The following is a 21,840-nucleotide window of genomic DNA, read 5'->3' as shown; positions in this document are numbered from 1 at the left end:
ATGTCTGGGCAGAATTGCAGACACTTTCAAATTTAACCCTAACTCGTGACTTTTTTCCAGTTTACTGTACTTGTTAAGTAAATCTGCAGATCTCTTACTCTTAAGGTCATAGTAGTCTCCACATGTAACAATAACATGTACAATATTACCTTTTGTGCCCTTAAAAGAATATATCTGCTCTACATCATATCAACTTTTGCCCCTGGCAGACATAGCCTGGTCCTGTTCCACCTATCCTTTTTGCATAATATATTCCCCGTCCTCCTGATAATAGAGTCACAAACAATAACTACTTCATGTGGGACCAGCGCATTCTGACTTGGAGATTGCCGCTGTGTTGCTTGATGCACAGGCGTGAGCTCTGCTATTAATTTGGGCAGCTGAGAGCTTGATGGCCCCTCATTAATTTTAAACCCTACACCTCAAACTCTCGTAGACACCCATCAGAACGCTGAGTTGGTGCCTGATTTCTTCACAGTCTCTGCACCTAGCACCACAAAGACATCCTCCTTGGCGATATCATGTCCTGTTCTAGAAAGGTCTGCAAACATTTCACACATTTTGTTAGACTGTGGTGCATTGGAGAATCACCCCCTTTGGTTCTCCCCCGAGCCACAGCACTCCTGTTACTTTGTGCCCATTGCTTTGCTGCTCTAGTCTGAGTCATGATTCCATTTAAGTATAATTTAATTAACAATGATATTTAATAAGATTAATAAATTTTACTGATTAATTGATAATACTATAACTAATCTAACAGATTTCTAATACAGTGCTACGTGTTTCGCCATCTAGTTTTATGTTAAACTTTAGGCTATGAAGTTCGGGATTTATGTTACGCTATTCCGTATCGTATAACAATGGCAGCAAGTTACGAAAGTAAAATCTACAGACACTAAGTATTAACTTTCAAAATCGCTATCTAAATTCAAAATAAACCACAAACTATAAAGCTACTTATAGAAAATAATTTAGTATAACAATTAAGTCAATAAAACGACTGAATATAAATAAAAACCTAGCATTCGCCACAGCTGCAAAAATCTTGGCCAACACAGTAACAACCTCGTAACCAAAAATGATGTCCATCATAACTTCAAAGTATATCAATCATACTGTATGATAGAAGAGATGGGGTTTGCCATAGCTTTTTTCTGGAGACTAAACATGGGTTTCACCACTTTAAACCATCAATAAGCAAAGTGGTGTTATTGCACCAGTTGATGGCCCTCAACTGGTGTTATACTGGTGCAATAACACCAGTTGATGACCCGCAACTGTGTTACCAGGCAATAATAGGTGGCAGATGACTGCCACCTATTATTGCCTGGTAACACAGAGGGACACCATTCCTCTATGTCATGTGGGCACCATACCTCAACCCTTGGTTATGTTGGTTCGCACCTGGGTGGTCATCTTCAGCATAACAGGTGCCATATTTCAGGATTAGCCCAAGGGGGTTATACCCAGGGTTACTAACAGTCCCACCAACGTGAAGGTGCAAGCAGTTTGTTATTTTAGCCTGCTGAAAATTTTTCTATAGGCAGAAAGCGAATCTGGACATTTGGTTGTGAGCCAGTTGTGATATGCATTTGACTATTCATGATGCATTCAGTAGTGAAGAAAAGGTGGAGGAGGGACATGTATAAATTAATGAAATTTTTGGATATGGTATATGCACAGCAAAATTCAGTAGTAAAGAAAAGGTGGAGGAGGGACATGTATAAATTAATGAAATTTTTGGATATGGTATATGCACAGCAAGAACATACCCAGCTCCATCACACAATGTGGTGTCAACAGTGCCACCCACATAGACATTATTAGACTCCTTCCAGTCACTATTTGACAGAGTAGAGGCAGCAAGATTATACACTAGCTGATTTGGATGCCTCCTAGAGAGTTACGAATAGGTTCAGTCCAGTGGACTGTCTAACAGCCAGCCTGCAAATACTGTTTTAGAGCTGTACCCTCGAAATGTACGGAATATTGTATCTCACCATGATGCCCATCATAACCTCAAAGGGGCACCTCCGTAGCCAGGTGGGAAGGAGCAGCAGTGCATAGCACTCACTTCTTTATTAGACCGGGGTTCGAGCCCGTTACCACCAAATATGGAGGATGCGGAAAGGTCAGGGAATGACCACCGCATATCCCGGAGCAACATGGCCTTAGTTGCTAATGCTCCTAAAAATCAAATAACAAACAAACAAACAACAACAAAACATAACCTCAAAGACTGCCTGATGGAAAGGTTGGGGGTTGATTTGTTTGTATCTGGGTATTTTCCAATTGTAAATATACTTCCAGGGAAGGGACAATATCATGAATTGTACAATAACTCATAATCACTTTTATGTAGAGATGAGTATGTGTGTGCATTTTTATTTTTGCTTATCTCGTTTAAAATTTTGGCTTTTAAATTCTTCAGACACAAACGTTAGTCCCATGATTAATTAAATAGTTGGGTCTTCAAAGGATATTCATAACACAGATGAAATAACCAAACTGATATATATTTGCTTGTGTTAATGACATCAAATTGGAATAAGCCCTTCCTCCAATTAATGTCAAAAACCATTCTTTAGCAATCACAATATTCAGGATTTCCTCACCAGTAGAAGGAGTCCTGATTCTCTAAATCATGCTTGCTATTTTATAATTTGATCTTTTTGAACCTGCTCATCACATTTTGTTTTTAGTTTTTTAGTACTGAAGAACATAAAATCTTACTTCCAAAACATTTCTGTTTTTCCCTGCAAATTCTATTAAGAATGAAGCATTAGCTTGTTTCTGTCAGTGTTGTTATTTACAAAGAGATTTCACTTATTTTATATGTTTTAGTGTCTTTTATATTATTAGATATGTCAAAATATCTTCTGTAATTATTTTTTTAAATTAATTAAAAGTACCAAATTATGTCTAATAGTACTGTGCTCTTAATATCTCAGTATGTTAGCAGCATTTCTGATAATTTTGCTTTACATACCTAGGATCTTCTAGATAAACTGATGGCAGCAAAAATGCAACTTCAAACAGCTGTTCAGGGTTGTGTAGAGGCAACAACATCATTAAGTCGGCCTTCTAGTCCAGATATAGGGCTTATCTCATCAATGCCAGAGAAAGAAATGCAGATAAAAATTCGACTTCAAGATTTCATTGAACAGGTTATTTAAAAGTTTAATATTTTATTTTGAACAAAATTAATTCTCAAAGAAACAAAAAAAAATTTTTATGTGAACTTGCAATAGATGTATTCCTATAATTTCTGCACCCCAAATCCACAATCAGTATAAAAAAGGAATGAAAATCATTTATAATTCCTGCATCCATGCATTATATTTAATATCAAGCAGTTGTGGAGATTGCCACATAGTTATAAAAACAGACAGAATTCTATATTTCTTGTCTGATTAATTTTAATGTGGTTACTGTTGCTTTTTGACAGTTAAGCATTCAAGCAAACACAGGACAGAAAAGACAGAATCTTCCTTCCAGGTTGTAATGGGGTGAAAACTGGGTTTATGGTTATGACAACCCAGAAACAAAGCAGCAGTCCTTCCAATGAAAAAGTCCATCATCTCCACATCCAAAAAAGGCAAGGCAGGTCAGATCAAATGTCAAGAGCATTCTGATTATTTTCTTTGGTAATGAAGGAATTGTTCATCAGGAGTTCCTTCTTTTAGGCTAAACTGTAAATCACTAGTTCTACATTAGGATCCTAAGTAATCTGAGGGTGGATGTCAAGAGAAAACACCCAAACAAATGATGTACTCAGGATTGGCTTCTGCATCATGACAGTGCACCAGTCTGCAGGCTTTGTCGGTTCAGCAGCTTTTAGCCAAGAACAAAATGGCAATGGTTCCACACTCTCCCTGTTCTTGTGACCTGATCCCCTGTGACTTCTTCCTGTTTTCCCAAAACGAAATCCAATTAAAAAGAACAAAGATTTGAAGACAGCATGAAGATATAAGCAGAATCACAGAACATGTTTGGCAGCATCACAAAATAGGAGTTCCAGAGATGGATGCTTCAAATGTGAGAAGCATGGAGATCAATGTGTAAACTCTGGAGGGGACTACTTTGACGAGGACAATGCCAACACATAGCTAACATAAGCCAAAATTAATTTTATTGCCCAAGTTCAAAAACTTTTTCTCACCCCTGGTAATATTCCAAAAAATGACTATGGAGGTTATAAGCATATTTTTGAATGCTACTATCTGACTTTGTAATAGAATCTACCAGATCCGGTCTCTGGACCCCTTTTTTCTGCTTTAGTACAAGATACAAAGAAATTATGAAAAGTAGGAGGTAATTTTTTAGCCATTTGGATTTAAACTACCTGCCAAGTAAAGGCAATGGTCTTAATGCTCAGTAGAACAAACTTTTTCTTCACTAGATTCTTTGGTATTGAACTAATTTTAAACAAACAGAAGATAAATCATTGTTTATTTTAAAAAAAGCTTGTTTCAGGACTTACTGAACTCAATGGCAAAATAGCTGCCATTGAATTCAGACCACTGCTTTCACTGAGCAGTTTAAATTCCACCGGAAAAAAAAATAATAATAAAATAAATAAATATGAGGGGATGAGAAAGTTTTACTTCTCAGTTTTGAAAAAGCCAAAGAGCATTAGCTTTTTATAATTTCAAAGGTCTAAAATGCAAGGATATGTTCAGGAAATCAAGGTTCTGTATTCCTATCAGTGCAAGAGATCTTTTTTGTTTTCATTACAAATTGAGAATGCTGATCAGTATCATTAATGGAAACTTGATTCATTCTTTATATGGCTCTTTTTTTTTCTTTTTTTTTTTTTATTTAAGCAGTGGGTTGTAATTCTCCACCCCACCACCTTTCATTTCTTTGGTTACATGTACCTCTTCCCCTCTTTCTCAATTCAGTTGGTTCCATTTCACTAGAAGCTGACTGTATGTTCAAATACATAAGCATATGGGTGAAAACAGGATCAGTATTTATGAGAAAGTGCAGAAACATTGAAAAATATATTGTAGCTCTTAAGAGAAGGGGCACTCAGTGTCCCAGTTATGATTGAATTTGTCTTTGGTATTATTGCAAGATACATAGTTTGAACTGTGTTGAGATTTAAAAAAAAAAAAAAAAAAAAATCATTGTTTTTGTATTATTACAATTCAAAAATTCCATAATTTCAACTTCTATAAATTTCATATGTCTTGGATGGCCTCCTGGTGGTGGTGGGCAAAAGATCCATAGTGTGCCCATCTTGCTCTAGGACAGAGTTTCCCAAAGTGTAATCAGCCCTTTGGCGGGGGGGGGGATATTAAGCTTAGAACATAACAAATAACACCAATAACATGGTAAGTCAAAACAAAAGGGTCCACATCAATTTGTTTTACAACAGTTAGGTGTATGTAAAAATTCAGTGCATGACAGCTCAGTGTTCAAGACAGTTTGGTGAATGATATTTCACTGTAAATGATAATCTGGTGTTTGGTGAAAGCAGTTGGTGGCTACAGCAATTAGGTGAGTAATACAATTGGGTATATCACACACAGATAAGAAATTAACATCAATGAAGTACAAGGTTTAGGAAAGAAAAAATTTTGGTGACTTAGAAATTTAGAAAAAAATAAATAATATAATATATTTTTATCCATTTATCTTGTATAAAAAGATTCATGTCAGTCCTCAGAGGCAGTTTTGAAAGTGGGTATATGCCTATTTCAGCATGACTCCATTTATATTGTAACACCTTTAATCCAGATAAGATTATTTATTAATTTTTTTAACTAACCTACTCAGTTGAATCCTATGCTTTTCCAGGAGAGCATGAATTGGTTTAGGATTTGGAAGCTAGAAGAAAATTGCAGGTGCAGAAAGCAGGTTAAAGGAACAGACCATCATACCATACTTTAGTCAGGAGCATCGAGAACTACCATGGACCCTGGTGAAAATGTCTCACTGAGCCAGAGAACTTTTCCATGTAGGGGACTTGAACTTCAATTCTGAACCCTACACAATCTAGGGTAGTTCCAGGGTAGTTACCCATTCATGGTATTAACTTCTTTTAATAAAAACTATAGTGCAGGTTGCAAACTGAATGTTAGAAGATGCACATTACCCAGTCAGCATCCATTAATTATCTCCACTTTTGGTCTCTGGAACAATTCCCCCCTCAATTTTCTAAAAAAATGCAACTTACAGAAGTGAAAGGAAAGTGCAAACAAGGTTCTCTTATATTCCAATCTTTGACCTGTCTGTGGCACTTTTTAACTAGGATCCTAAAAAAAAAAGTAGAATATGCATTAAAAAATGGTGGGTAGTACATTTCATTAAAAATATAAAATATCAAGAATGGTACCATGATCACTAAATTCACCATTTACAGCATGGCATTTTAAAATTAGCATTTTCTGTGTTGCTTAACCATATACCGAATTCTCCTAAAGAATTCATCAAATTATCATAGCCACCAATTGTCTTTTGCCAAATTTTCACATACAGCAAAATATCATTCACCAAATTGTCTGATACATTGAACTGTCATGCACTGAATTGTTCCATGCAGTGAATTGTTATGCACCCAACCTGTTGAACAACAAATTGTCTTGTAATGAACCGACATGATTCCAAAACATATGTGTAAAGCTAGTTTCTTGTCTTTAATTTTCTTTAAAAAGCAATTATAGAAATAGATTGAATGTCAAAGCAGATTTAAGTGCAAAATTGTCTTCTTTCATTCCTGACATAAAGTTATTTTATGATGTTAAATAATAATAAATGACTTAATAATATAAGATTAAATAAAAAGTGAAATTTAATAGTCTTTTTAATGTTTTTTTATATACATTTATATTTTTGGTCAGCAAAAAAAAAAGTACTGAAAAACTAATCCTCTAGTTATATAAAATTTGGGAAACACTGCTCTAGGATATAAATAGATTTTCTTATACATTTTTATTAGAATTTTAGAATTATTTTGTTTCAAGACTATCTTACTTATCAACCGAATGAACCAAAAAATAGTTCTTATAGCTGTTGTATATCATCCTTATGTTTTATTCCCAAGTTATTTATATTTATGAATACATAATAGCTTGCATACCTTTGCTAAAAATTGAAAATGTATATCCCTTTTTTATTATATTCTAGGCACAGTCTCAGATATTAGCTTTAACAAGTGTTGTTCATGAATGGGAAAGTACAGCTCAGATGAAAGATGATATTGAACAATGGGTAAAAGAGCAGCAAGTGACAATATCAAAATTAGAAACAGAGCCTCTTTTGCTTCAAACTGAAGTAGTTCAGCATCAGTTACATCAGCTAGAGGTATGTATATAAACCTGAACCTAGATTGATCAATTAGAGGGAATAGGGCTAAGTTTAGATTAACCAGTAAGAGGGAATATAGCCAGACTTAGATTTGCTCAGTTGGAAGGAATGCACCTAAGCTTAGATTAATTATTAAAGCATTGTTTCAGCTCCTGACTTCATTTGATCCCATGCTTTATTGGTATTTTCTCAAAATAAAATATATTTTTTTTTTATTCTCAATAATAAAACATTATCGTTGGCGAAAAAAGTATTACTAATCTATCATCAAAATGGCAGATTTGATTGCCCTTCCTTATTTAAAAGTAGTACACAGATTTAAAACATAATATTAAAAATCTCTATCTGTAAAAACACTGCACTCAGTACATAATTGATTATATCTCTTCCAAAAATGCTAAAGAAAAAAGATCTATAACATTTTACCTCTCAGAATTAAATAAATAATAATAAATTTTCATATATTCTCACTATGGCCAAGGCCAGAACACCTAACATATTCATTTTGACTGCGAACACACTGAATTAAGTATTAGGAGCAGCCAGATTTTCAGTGCATAGTTCACAATGGGCTGTACAATTTTTGTGGTAGGGTGTGAGCTTGAACCCACAACTTACTTGTGACCACACATGCTAACCACAGCCAGCCCATTAGTGCAACAAGTAAGCTTATCTTTAATTTCTTTTATTGTGGATCTCCTCCCAAATGTAGGAGGATCTATCTTTAAAATGTCATGATCCAGACTCCTCGGTCAAATATCACTGAATTCAAGGAGTACACCTAAATTTAGATGAATCAGTTAGAGGGAATATAACTAAGCTTTGTTATTTTCCTTTTAACTAATTACTTATAAAAGTGTAAAAGTTTATTTATTTAGTTTTGTCTGGAGATTGTATATTGAATGTATAATTCAATAATTAATTAAATTAAGATAACTTCATAACCTTGGTTTGGGGAAATAAATACAATTTATCTGTGATGTATTCTGCATAGTCTATCAAGGTAGTTTAAAATATTTGCAGATGGGTATATATTGTTATTATAATACTGATCTCTATTTGTTGAAATTTAATAGGTAAGTTGAGCTTCACCCATAAAATGACAGAGATTAGCAGTGCTACCTCAAACAGTAGTACTCTTCTTATTGTAGTTCATGCACCCAACCATTTTAAGCCTGTTAACTGGCTGTTTATTGCACACCTTTTTTAGAGCTTTTGTAGATTCAAATTTTACTTTAAATTTAAGTGAACTTGAATAATGCTAGCAGTTTGGTAAATTGTTTCACCAAAAATACATTCTGTTACTGTTGTAAACACCAATTTTCTCCATACTGCTTTATAAAGTTTCTGCCAAAGATAGCACATTCTCACAAGACTGTTGAGTTCATAGATAGTAAGCATTGATGTTTTAAATTTTCTCATACTTACATGAGGACTGCATTGTCATGTAGAAACAAGAATTCTGCAAGATTTTTGGAATGAAAAACTTGCTGGAAATGCTTACTGAGTTTCTGTTTCCATGTACTCTTCAAAGTTGATGGTTTGCTCTCTTGGCATTATATCCACCAAAAGCACCAAAATAAAATGTAGTTCATTAAATACAGAGTGGTCCATAACTAAGAAAATATTTTCAGTAACTTCTGATATATGTATGAATATGAATTATTTGACAAATAAAAGATATTTTTGCTTAGACTGCGAAGGAGTTTACTGATATATGGGTTAGTGCAATTTGCATAATTTTTATATGTGTAGGTATAAAATGATCATCTACCCAGATAGATGAATTGGCATTTTAATTATATCTCATATTGTGAATACCTTCACAGTGAGTTGCCATGGTATTGCACTACCTCGAATAAGTAACGCTTCACCAATGGAGAAGACTACTGTTACTTATTCTCAGTGAATACCACTACCACCCAGATGGAACTGTTTTAAGGCTATTTGGCCTCTCTTCCGTGGGTGGGTGGTGTTGCAATAGTGATAACCCAGTTTTGAAGTATAACTCCACAATATGAAAGATACCTGATGATGTGCACTGATTTAGACTAAAGGATATTATTGCCTGGACTGCAAAGGAATTTACTGACATATACACTAACCCATATGTCAGTAAACTATCCAGCATCATTGGCATCTATCTGGGTAGATGATCATTTTATACCTACATGTATAAAAATTATGCAAATTTCACTAATCCATACTAATCCAAGTATTTGAACAATAGTTTATAATCTGTTTTTTGAACATAGGAAATGTGCCATGAGCTTAATGATGAGAGAGAGGATTGAAATTGTAAAGTGTCATGCTAAATATGAAAAGAATACAGAAGATTAAGGACAAAGGAACAAAAGGAAGACAAAGAAAAAAGTGGCTTGATAACATCAAAGAATGGACAGGGGCTCTTTCGACACAAGAACTATTTCACAAAGCAAGAGATAGAGTTTGCTGGAAAATGTTGGTCTCCAATGTTCATATTGAACATGGAACTGTAAGAAGAAGGCAGAAGTTTCACACCAGTTCAAAACGTTTTTGGACATAAACCATATAGCAAATTATGAAAAAAGTTTGATGCCATCGGAACAGTGCACAATCTTCCAAAACCAGGTAGACTATGTGTCTCAAAGGCATTTGTCAATTTGAAACTTGTGAGAAAGAATATCATAAGAAGTCCAAAAAAATTTCAAAGAAAGCAGAGTTTGGAACTTCAATACAAGATTTATTATTCCCTGTTCCTACAAAGTTTGAATTATACAACCCAGATAGAATCTGCCATTTGTCTGATTCCAATCTTCTATCTAACCATGAATTTTACAAACCCAGATAATGTTGACAATGTTTTGTGGTACTGATAAAGCCACATTTAAACTAAATGAAACTGTTAATTACCATAACTGTGTTTAATAATCACTTAACAACTCCCATTTCTTCTTTAACAAGGATTTAATGCTCCTGGCTTGACATTCTGAGCTGGAATTTGGATGGGAGATTTTCTTTTTTTGGACCTTTTTCTGTTGAGGGAACCATGACAGGAGAAAGCTACCTGAGACTACTAAAACATAAAATCATTCTATTAATGCAGTCCAAAATTGATTTTCAGCATTGCTTTTTATGCAAGGTGGAGCATCAGCTGATTATGCAAAAATATCTGTGAATTCTTAGCTAAAAAGTTTCTGGATTGATGGATTGGTCAGTGTGATTTCGTTGAAAGGCTATGACACACTCCCGGCAGTCTGTGATTACATTTTATGGGGATTCTTAAAGGATAAAGTATTTAGTAATAAACATAGGTGCCTGCTGCAGCAGTCAAAGAGAATTTGAGAATATTTCTAAGGAATTGTGCCTTGCTGTGTGTTGCTCTGTACCCAAAAGACTACAATTTTGTAAAGACCACAATGGCGGGCATGTTGAAAAAAAATTAATAAAATTACATGTTCATGATGTAAAAAAAGTATTTTTAAGTTTATGTATGCCCTTTCTATTATGCTAGCATTAATTAAAGTATACACTTAAAACAGTATTGTTATTTATAGTCAAACATGTTTCCTTACTTACGGGCCACCCTATATATAGAATCAAAACTGTAATATTTTTGTGGAAATATCCTGTGGATTTAGAGAAGGCAAGATTAGATAAATACTTTAAATAAGATAAAATATGAAACTAGGAAAAAAAATTTTCTTTTTGACATATGTTACATGATCTTTGCTTCCTTACATTATACTACCATTTTAATACTGATACTAAAGCCACAGGGATTACAGTGATTAAGGGACTAATTACAGGGATTAAGGTCTAACCAGTACAATGGCTATAACCTCCAAACCTTTCTAGCAAGTAATTCTGTGAGGGCATATAGAAATTAATACACCACATTGTTTTTTTTTTCAGTCAAAATCTATTAAAAAAAAAATGTATAACTTAAAAATAGTGTAACATTTTTCCACATGTATGCCTTGCTCGTACCATCCTCTGTCTTGAACACACAGCTATATCTTTGTCTCAAATAATACTGTCATCATCCTCAAACCTCACATGATGGATTGCGTAATCTAGTAATCGGAGTAGATAAATGGACAAGAGCTATGAAGTGGATGGAGTATCACAGTCTGGTTCCTGGGTCCTCAAACTAATGTGAGGGCTGCATCGCATCCAGGTATTATTATAGGGGGGGGGTGGATTACAACCATGTTTTCAGTGTTTTTTTAAGATGGACCTAGGAACACTTATACACATGATTAAGGAAGACAATTCCCCCACGAATACACCCCCCTGTGTGAGGGCATGCATTGTCATCTAGGAACATGAGTTTTGCAAGATTTTGGGGACAATATACTTGCTACATTTCTACAACATTTCTGTGTGGGCGTCCCACTTGATACTGTGGCCTGTTGGTATCATATCCACTAAAATTATCCCGTCACAGTCTCAAAGCCCAATGATCATGGTCTTGTCAGTTGTAAATAGTGAATTAATTATTTATCACCTATAAAAATTTGAGACACGAAAGCCTTCCCAATATCTTCCATAGTATTCAAGAAAAATTGAAAAAGTCTTTATAGAGTTTTGTGTTTTTGCATGAGGCTTCATGTGACCCACCTTGCATACACCTTTGAATATCCCAGGGCTGGATAATCATGCTTACTCTTTCTTTGCTGTTTGATACTGTGAGTACAGCCAAATGTAGAATATGCAACTTCGTACATTCAGCACATAGTGGAGAAACAAGCTGCCATGTGGGTTTTCAGAAGTGTTAAGTTAAATATCATTTAGTTTTAATGTAAATACAGTCAGTCCTTGAATAGCATGATAGTTGTGTTCCTAGAAACCCTCGTGCAATGCAAAATCGTGCAATATAAATAACAGGCTCTATGGGGAAAAATAGGGTTAGTTGCAGTATCAAATGGTCTTCCATTTCGCTCAAAGTGTTTCACAATTTCATATTTTTTCTCTATCGACAGAGGCGGACTGGCCATAAGCCTTACCGGGGAAACCCCGGTGGGCCGGAGGCCAGTGTGATTTTGGCCATAAATGCTAGTATGAGGCTGTTACAAATTTTCAGGGGTAAGAATTTTTGAACCAGTCCACCTCTGTCTATCGATATTGCTTTTCTTTTTCTCTCTGAATCTGTAGTGTCTTCACCAGGATGCGTTCTTTTCACACCTTTTAAGTATGTTACTCATTTTTGAGAATAATGCACAATTACAAAATGAGGAGGCACACTTGATACACATAAACAAAGCTGTGCACGTGTAGCAACTGAATAAACGACACCGTAAAGGCTGAGGCACACTATTAACACCTCACTAGCTCACATTTTACTAAAGCACATTTCTGGGGGTTACTACCATAAAACAATAAAAACAATTTCCAGTTGTATTCCTGCTAGTGGAATCTGTTATAAACGGGTAGAAACTCGATCTAATTGCATTTGCAATAATACCGATAGCGGGAATTGTGTGGGTTTTTACGTTATTATGGTGAAATGTGTTTCCCCTTCACTGAAATAAAAAACATAAATACATTTTCGGAATCTTCTTTTCATTCCTATCGTGTTGCATTCAATTGGCGTGATTCTGCATTCAACTGCCATTTCTTGTAAACACAAAGGCAAATCATGCATAAGTGAATTTGGTTTGTGTTATACACAATATCATTCTCCTATTTATAAATCATGTATGATTGAATTCGTGTAGTGTAAACATGTGTTATACGAAGACTGACTGTATAATCATATTTGGTGAAGCAATTCATCATCAAATATGCTCAGAGGCCAAGTTTTATGCTAAACCGAATTAGTTTTACAAAAAATAAAATAAATAAAAATAAAAATAAAAATTGAAAAAGAAAAAGAAATCCTAAAAATGTTCACTTTTTTTGGACATAGACCTTGTATACTTAGTAAGAGTAATACGTACAGGGTGACACAAATAAGATCAGTCCAGAAGATATTACACAAATGAGATCAGTCCTGATTATTAAATCAGATGGCCCTTTTAAATAAGACATACATATATTATTAACTAATAACTAACTATTTAAAGTTGTTACAATACATTACAAATGACATTGGAAATGTTCTCCATTAACTTAAGTCTGAAAAATAAAAATAAATAAAAAATATATACAGGGAAGATTTACTGAGAAGTTAAATTATCAAAAGCACATAGCTCAGAATGGAATGTGCCAGAATGCAGTTTTGGTGATGTTGTGTACATACTTCATAAAATTTCCTATTTTGTCCCCCCTTCTAAATAACATCGTATAAATATAATATTAATAAAGTGATATAAGCATGTAATTGATTTAAAGATTAAAACTGTATAAATTATTTCTCAGTAAACTAAGAAATAATTTGTTATATAACATATGGCCTGATCTGTATTATTTGTGGTGCACCTTCTAGAAACATTCCGTAAACTTGGATGGCTTAAAATTAGGAATACAGTATTAAAATTTGCCTGATGCTTCCGAATTAAATTTCTGAAATTTTTCTGAGAAGTTCTTTTCTCCTTCATCAGTGTTATTTGGAAAAAAAAACCCAGATTCATAAAAGAAGAAATATGTCTAAAAATGAAACATGTAGCATGGTGATATGACTCAGGATTAACTTCACACTTTTCAAAAAGAGATAAAGAACATTAGGAAGCATTCTATCAATACGGAAAGTTTAACTGGGAAATTATATCCAGAAATTGATTGAAAATTAAAAAGAGGTATTCTTAAAGCAGCATAATCTCAAATATTGATAGTTAATGGAACCAATCATTAATTGAATTAAAAGTTTTATTTTAATAAAAGAAAAATCATACATTATGGAAATATGATTGATTTAGAAAGATAAAAAGATGGCCAAGGCTATTGTAGAAAATGGAACACTAAATATACCATGAAACTAATGTGCAAATTTGCTCTTACGAAGAAAGACTTAAATTTTGCAAATTACAGTGTCTGGAGACTAGGCACCCGTGAGGTGATCTGATTGAGGTGTATAAATCCTTGAATGGTTTGAGCACACTCAATGCTGATGGGATTCTTCCTCTTGCTCAGAATAATCACCTGAGAGGGCATAAATTCAAATTGAGGAAAGACAAATGAAGAATAGATGTGTGGAAATTTGCTTATAGCCAGCGGGTAGTTGGTTGGTGGAACAGACTTCAATCCTTTGTTGTGGAAGTTGATAGATAGCCTAAATAAATTTAAGGCTGAGTTGGACAGGTATTTGGAACGAACGGAGGGGTGAAATGGGAGTGGGTTTTTTTTTTTTTTTGGCTGATGCTACATAAGCTTGCTTTCTTGCATCATATGTCTCTACTAATGCTAATGCTAAATTAATGCTGCACTTGGCAACATGTGATTCTATTACCCGAATATTAAGATACTCTAATAGTCAAAATAAAATAAAATTATAAAAATTAGAAGACAAAGCAACACTCCTCCTCAGGAGAGAAAATGTATGCCAAGGCATGCATTATATATCCTTCTGTAGGTTAATCAAGCAAATATAACAAAGAAAATGCAGATTTGAGCATTTACCTATCCAATTGACAGGTCTAAACCAAACACAAATATGCAAATTAGCATTGGAAACTTAAATCATAATAAACAGAATTAACATCAATAAATAAATCACTTATAATCAAGTAATTAAAGCAAATCAAATGGCAGAATAACTTAAAACACAGTGACAAAGAAAACAAAGGGTGTCATAAGTATTCAAGCTGAGAAAGAAAAAGTGGAAGAGAAGAAATGCAAATTTATGGGGAGAAACAAAAAAATTTCAAAAGGCTGTGTTATGTCTATTATCAAAAGTAAATTTATTGTAAAGCCAAACATGGTTGTCTCCAAGTAGAAAAAGGAACACTAAATATACCCTTGAAAATACTTAATACAGTAATTAGGGTTATATTTGGCAAGATGCAATCCTGCTACTCAAGTACAATGATGTCTCAATAATCAAAATAAAATCATAAAAATAAGAAAAGACAAAGAAGTTCCATGTTAGCAGTGCAAATCACAATTTCAACACCAGGAGACGTACCCTCACACCCACCAGGTAATAAACAGAAGTAATCATGGAATATGTTATGATTTTGAGTTTAGTTGGTTTGTTATTTTCTTTCTCTGTTCAAATCATATCGAAACATCTGTTGACATTTGTCTGGATAGTAATCAGTGATGAAATACAATTTTTCTTGTAGTTCACAAATGCTGATATCCTAAAATAGTTCTGTGAGTTCCCTGTCTTTATTTAATAGGTGGTTCTGAGAGTTCCCTGTCTTTATTTAATAGGTGGTTCTGTGAGTTCCCTGTCTTTATTTAATAGGTGGTTCTGCGAGTTCCCTGTCTTTATTTAATAGGTGGTTCTGCGAGTTCCCTGTCTTTATTTCATTATGGCAGTGGTGCTCATACATTGGTGGATGTGTCTATTTGAATGGGGAGTCATACATTTGCAATGCTGAGGGTGAGTGTTGCTTTTTCTTTTTATGATTTTATTTTATTCTGATTATTCTGTACTTTGGTATTCAGGTAGCAGAATCATACCTTGCCAAATATAAAACTAATTGTAACAACATTGATTTGCTTTATTAATATACACTAAATGGTATATTTGTTGTTCCTTTTTCTATAATAGCTTTGGAGACTTTGGAGAATGTGATTATACTTTCATCTTTATAGAAAAGAATGGCCACTTGTGACACTCACCCATCTAAAGATCCAGTATTCAAAACTTCTAATGGCATTCTTGCTATTAAGATATGGCAGTATTCTTACTGTTAAGATATGTGCTGCTACTGCTGATAAATGAAAATAACCAAATCTTTACCTAACTTTTAATTTGATATTATTTATCATAGGAAATCAAATCTCAGATAGCAGAAAAACTGAATGTAGTACATGCAGTTGAAGAGAAAGAACGAACTGTGAATCCTGATGCCGAAGAATCTGCCTTGAGAAAGAAATTACAGGACTTAGAAGATGAGGTGTGTTTTTTTTTTTTTTTTAAATTTTCCTTTTTTTTAGGTGTCATTTGCCATCAACTACAAAGCATGGCTTGTTTTTTTCTTGAAATTACTGTTAATTATATTCGTCATCTGAATACATGGTACATAAAAGCATAAACATAATTCTTCCTGAAAGCCCTCTCAAATAATTCTTTTCAAAATACCTGAAAAATAATAAAAGGTTTTGGCCAATCTCTTTTAGTTATTACTAGAACACCAAACACTTCAGGGTAGAACATAACATGGTTGTGATACCACTGAAGTAGTTAATCCAGTAATGGCACCGTAATCATAACAAACATGGCAGCATGGGGCTTAATAAGCCCACCAATTTCTTTTTTATTGTTAAAAAAGGTTTTGGTTTTTAAATTTTGCTTGCAATATACCACAAGTTGACCTTTTCCAATGAATTACAATATTTATTAAATGTATTATTTATTTTTATGAAAAATTTAATTTAAAAATGTTTTTTTACACTTGTTATTTTCAACAGAATAAAGCTTTTGTTCATTCTATTAGAAAATTAAAAAAAAACTATAAATATAAAATATAAACATTAAACTATAAGTTACTTCCATTTTCAAGTTAATAAAACCATTAAGCATGCAAAAATTCAAACTAAACTAATACATGCATACATATTACTATATTTTGTAAATTAAATAAAAAATAGATAAATAAATAATAAAAAGTGAGATAAATCATTTTATGTAAATAATAGTAGAGACAATTAACAATTTTATATAATAATAAAACATAAAATAAAGAGTTTCTAATTTCTGTATCAGTAATGTTAACCATCCAGTGCAAAATATATTTGTTTATGTTATGCTGAAATGGAAAAATAGCAGCACAAAGTGAAAAGTAAAACTAGAAAAATGTTAGGAAGTGCCTTATCACATTTCACTTAATAACTCTGCATGAACAACATACATCGATGAGTCAAAACTTTATGACCACCTACCTAATATGATGTTGGTCCACCATGTGCAGCCAAAACAGCTCGTACCCAGCAAGGCATGGACGCTACAAGATTTCTAAACGTGTCTTGTGGTATTTGGTACCAACACGTAACCAGCAGCTCCTTTAACTGCGGCGCCTCCGTAGCCAGGTGGGCAGGAGCAGCAGTGCATAGCACACGCTTCTTGATTAGACCGGGGTTCGAGCCCGTGCCCACCAAATACGGAGGATGCGGAAAGGACAGGGAATGACCACCGCATATCCCCGGAGCAATATGACCTTAGTTGCTAATGCTCCTAAAAAACAAATAATAACAACATCCTTTAACTCCTGTAGGGTCCGTGGTTGCAACTCCGCAAATCGGAGTTGCTGTTCCAAAACAAACCACAGATGCTCGATGGGATTGATATCTGGGGAATTTGGAGGCCAGGGCAATACCTGGAAGTCTTTCTCCTGTTCCGCGAACCACTCTCGAACAATCTGGGTGGTGTGGCATGCTGCAATATCCTGCTGAAAGACGACACCGCCAGAGGGGAAGACCGTTACCATGAAAGGGTGTACCTGGTCAGCAATGATGTTTATGTAGGTGGTAGATGTCAGAGTGCTTGGCACATGGATGACTGGACCCAGGATATCCCAGCAGAACATCGCTCAAAGCATGACACCACTGCCACCAGCTTGTTTTCATCCCGCTGTGCATCCAGGTGCCATCACTTCCACAGTTAAACGACACATACATACCCAGCCATCCAAATGGTGCAATAGGAAACGTGATTCATTGGACCAGACGAACTTCTTCCAGTCACTCAAGGTCCAGTTTTGATGCTCACCTGCCCATTGTAGGCGCTGTCGCCGGTGAACCCTGGTTAGCATGGGCATTCAGAACGTCTGCGGCTACGCAGCCCCATTTTCAGCAGGGTTCGTGTACTGTGTGTTGTGACACATTACTCCCATCACCAGCATTCCAATTACCAGCTAGTTGTGCCACAGTTGCCTTTCTGTTGCTACGTACCATCCGGGAGAGCCTTTGCTCACCTCGAGCATCGATGAACCGTGGTCATCCAACACCTCTCCAGCGGTTCGTGGGTTTCCCCTCCTCGGACCACTTTTGGTAGGTACTCACCATGAGCATCCCACCAGCCATGCTGTTCCGGATATGCTCTGACCCAGTCGTAAAAATCTTGTTTCTCCGTCCCAGTTTGGCTTTGAGCAGGGCAGGTCTACTACTGACGCAATAAATCTTCTTCTTAGAACAGTTAGTGAATCTACTTCAAAATATGTTCTTGGTCTCTTTGTGGACTTCAAGGGGGCCTTTGACACCTTATGGTGGCAGAGTGTCCTTGCGAGGTTCCGGGAGGTTGAGCTATCCTCTCCTATTTATTCCCTTATTTCTAGCTATTTCGATAGCAGAAAATCTTGTGGTCTCATTGGGCTTTTGCTCGGTGACTTGGCCAGTTTCTAGGGGCTGTCCTCAGGGATCCGTTCTTGGCCCTGTGTGCTGGAATGTGGTCCTTGATGGATGTCTTAATCCCCCCTCATGGCGATATCACTAATATAGCCTATGCTGATGACCTGGTCCTGCTGATCCCTGGTGACTCTAGATTAGAACTAGAAAACAAGGCAAATGCCATTTTGGAGGATCTGTCTCAGTGGTGTTCAGTCCACAAACTTACAATCTCTGTGCCAAAAACCAAACAGGTTCTCCTTAAGGGCTTTCTGAATTTTAACCATCCTCCTACTAACAAAATTAATAATCAATGTAGTAATATGGTCCGTCAATATAAATATCTTGGAATTATGTTGGACAGTCGTTTCACTTTTTTCTCACACATTAAATATATTCTACAGAAAATCAGGTCTGTTTCTAAATGGTTAATTCATATCTCTCGATCGTTATGGAGTGTTAAATCTTCTACCCTTAGAATTTTTCTGCCTATATTTTGTTATGGAGCTGGTGCTTGGGAATTCCAAGTACAAAATTTATTTTTTCAGAAACTTCTTTTTGGCCACGGGCATGCAGAACAATTTCAACTGATGCCCTGCTGGTTATTAATGGAAGGCTTCCTGTCCATTTCGAAATTATTTCACAATACCTCTCATTCCATCAGAAAAAAATTATCTCCTGCCTCTGTTGGTCACTTTGCTTTGGATTTAACTATTCCTGTCAAGGAGGATCAATCTAGGTTACAAAATCTTTTTATGGAATGTTGGCAGCGTTCCTGGGATAACTCTTCCATGGGCAGAACCACATATCTATTTTTTCCAAAAGTTTTTCTCAAAACTAAATCTCTGAACTGGCTTCAATTTGGACTGCATCTTACCTTTCTTTTATCTGGACATGGAAGTATTAATTCTAGCCTATTTAAATTTGGACTTGTCCCCTCCCCTCTTTGCCCTTGTGGTTTTGAGGAGACGGTTGAACATTTAGTCCTACATTGTGTATATTATGTTGATCTAAGGCATGAATTGTTTATGTATTCTAATGTAAATACATCAGATTTTCCTTGTCTTCTTGGTTCCAGAGAATTTGGTTGATTGTATAGTATATTGTTTAAACCTGTAACATTTTGTAATTAACTTGGATATTTTACTGTCGTTGGTGTTAATCCTGTTTTAACCCAATGCATTCCCTATCGTGATAATTACTATCGGACTATTCCTGGGTAATAGATGTGCTGGTACCGAACTTGAGTTTTATTTGCTAGCGCACTTCAGTTAACGGACTATGCCTTTGTTGTAGCGCTGCTGGTTGTTGTTGCTACTTTATTGGTGTCTTCTGGAGTACCTTTGGGCATATTGGACTTTGCATTGTTTTCAAATCTTGTAATATATTATCCATATTTTTCACTCCAGGTGTGAGTGATAATTTTCTTAATAATTAAGTTATTTACCTTGCTGTTGTGCTGTGAGGTCTGAAATAGTTTTCTTGCCTTGCAGTGTCTCTAGCCATATATTTCTTATTGATATTTATTTTAGCTTGCAATTGTCTGGCTGTTCTATGATTAATACTATTTATTTAATGTATCTATCTACATAGTAATATTTACTAAGTGTTGTTTACCAGTTTTCCTTTGGTTGACATTTGAATCATCCGATTTCTTTTTAATCTCTAGCTTTGAGTATTTTGCTGAGGACCTTTATAATTTTTACCATAATTATATTGTTTATGGAATTATTAACTGGATATATTTAGTTGTTGCATTTATCCATGGTTTGACTGTGGATTCTGAATTATTATTTTTGTCTTAATTGCTAATTGCTTTTAAGTTGCGTAATAATTTTTATCTTGTTATTTTATTTTATTATTTTTTATTTTTTTTAGTAATTATAATATTGCTGTACATGTTACTGTATACGTCTTTTCCCTAATGTACCTTTCCTTACTGGCCGGGTTGGTGGGCTTTCCTTACTGGCCGGGTTGGTGGGCTTTCCTTCCTGGCTAGTAGGGCTCTCTCTTGTCTCTTTTTCCTGTTAAGGATTTTTCCTTGGTCCGTCTGGGATTGCTCCGCCTTGTAGGGGCTGATTTTTTCCACTAGGTCTCTCCTTCTACTTGCTTTTTCTCTCTATTACTGTTTTTCTCCTCTTGTTTCTTTTCTCCAACTTCTCCTTTCCAATTCTCTTTTCTATTTGGGTTCCACCTGGTGGAACCCACTAAGTGTATTAAATTATTAGTAGTTCCTGGAGCGTCTCCACGTTACTAGGGACGGGAGGCGGGACGCAGGTAGCTTACTCCCTGCCTCCCGACTGCTAAGACTCCAGGGCCGGCAAACAACAACCATCACTCCACACACTTATACACACACACACACACACACACACACACACACACACACACACACACACACACACACACACACACACACTTTCCGGCTATAAATAACCTACAGATGCTACAGCGGTAAAATAGGGGAAACCCTGGAGGCCGCAACAAATACAAGAATACCTTGACCCAGTCATCTGGCCATTCCAATTTGTCCTTTGGCAAACTTGCTTAAGTCCAGTGCCTTTCCCATCTGAAGAACAAGAGTAACACTGATTAACAGAGCTCAGTATCAGGTGTTTTTTCTTCCATGTCCCGACCCGTTCATGCGCCGTAGTTCACCTGCAGTTGCTTCGATTTGCATAACGATTCACTGGTCATAATGTTTTGGCTCATCGGTGTATATCACTTCCAAAATTATTGAAGTAAATTTGTGTGTATATTTAGCAAGGTAGACAGAGGAAGAGCCAGTGATCTTGCACTGGTGATACCCCTCAACGTAGGCACCTGTACGTGGTGAGGGGACCTCCCTGTGATGCTGCTGGGTTTCCAGATTAGCATCACTGGGATCTAACGCCCATACCTTGGTTCCAGGGTTACATCTGTGGAATCCGGTGTGTGCAGCCGTGCGCTGCGACCCGTGGAATGCGGAAAGGGGGATCCTGGTGGTTGAGGGGCCCAGCCTTAATACACCACTTTGGCCCCTGCTTCGACAAGACGGGTGGTCCCGGACCGGCCCGAATGGGATCAATCGGCAGGTGGTTTTTACTGCTAGGGTCAACTGCGTTCCAATAGGTC

At 35.6% G+C, this 21,840-nt stretch overlaps 1 protein-coding gene across 3 annotated transcripts in view; it reads left to right on the top strand.

The window, feature by feature from the left end:
• LOC150084856 (muscle-specific protein 300 kDa-like) overlaps window positions 1-21,840 on the top strand; it is a 1,257,473-nt gene that overhangs the window by 478,279 nt on the left and 757,354 nt on the right. For all 3 annotated transcript variants that reach the window (XM_090376651.1, XM_090376652.1, XM_090376650.1), the window contains 3 exons: window positions 2,994-3,167; window positions 7,135-7,311; window positions 16,176-16,301. In XM_090376651.1, coding sequence (XP_090232777.1) covers window positions 2,994-3,167; window positions 7,135-7,311; window positions 16,176-16,301 — 477 coding nt within the window. The remainder of the gene's footprint in view (window positions 1-2,993; window positions 3,168-7,134; window positions 7,312-16,175; window positions 16,302-21,840) is intronic.

The sequence above is a fragment of the Mastigoproctus giganteus genome, chromosome 6 (genome assembly GCF_048544385.1).
Source record: "Mastigoproctus giganteus isolate SK-2022 chromosome 6, ASM4854438v1, whole genome shotgun sequence".
Lineage (NCBI taxonomy): Eukaryota > Metazoa > Arthropoda > Arachnida > Uropygi > Thelyphonidae > Mastigoproctus > Mastigoproctus giganteus.
This window is presented reverse-complemented; position numbering and strand designations above follow the sequence as displayed.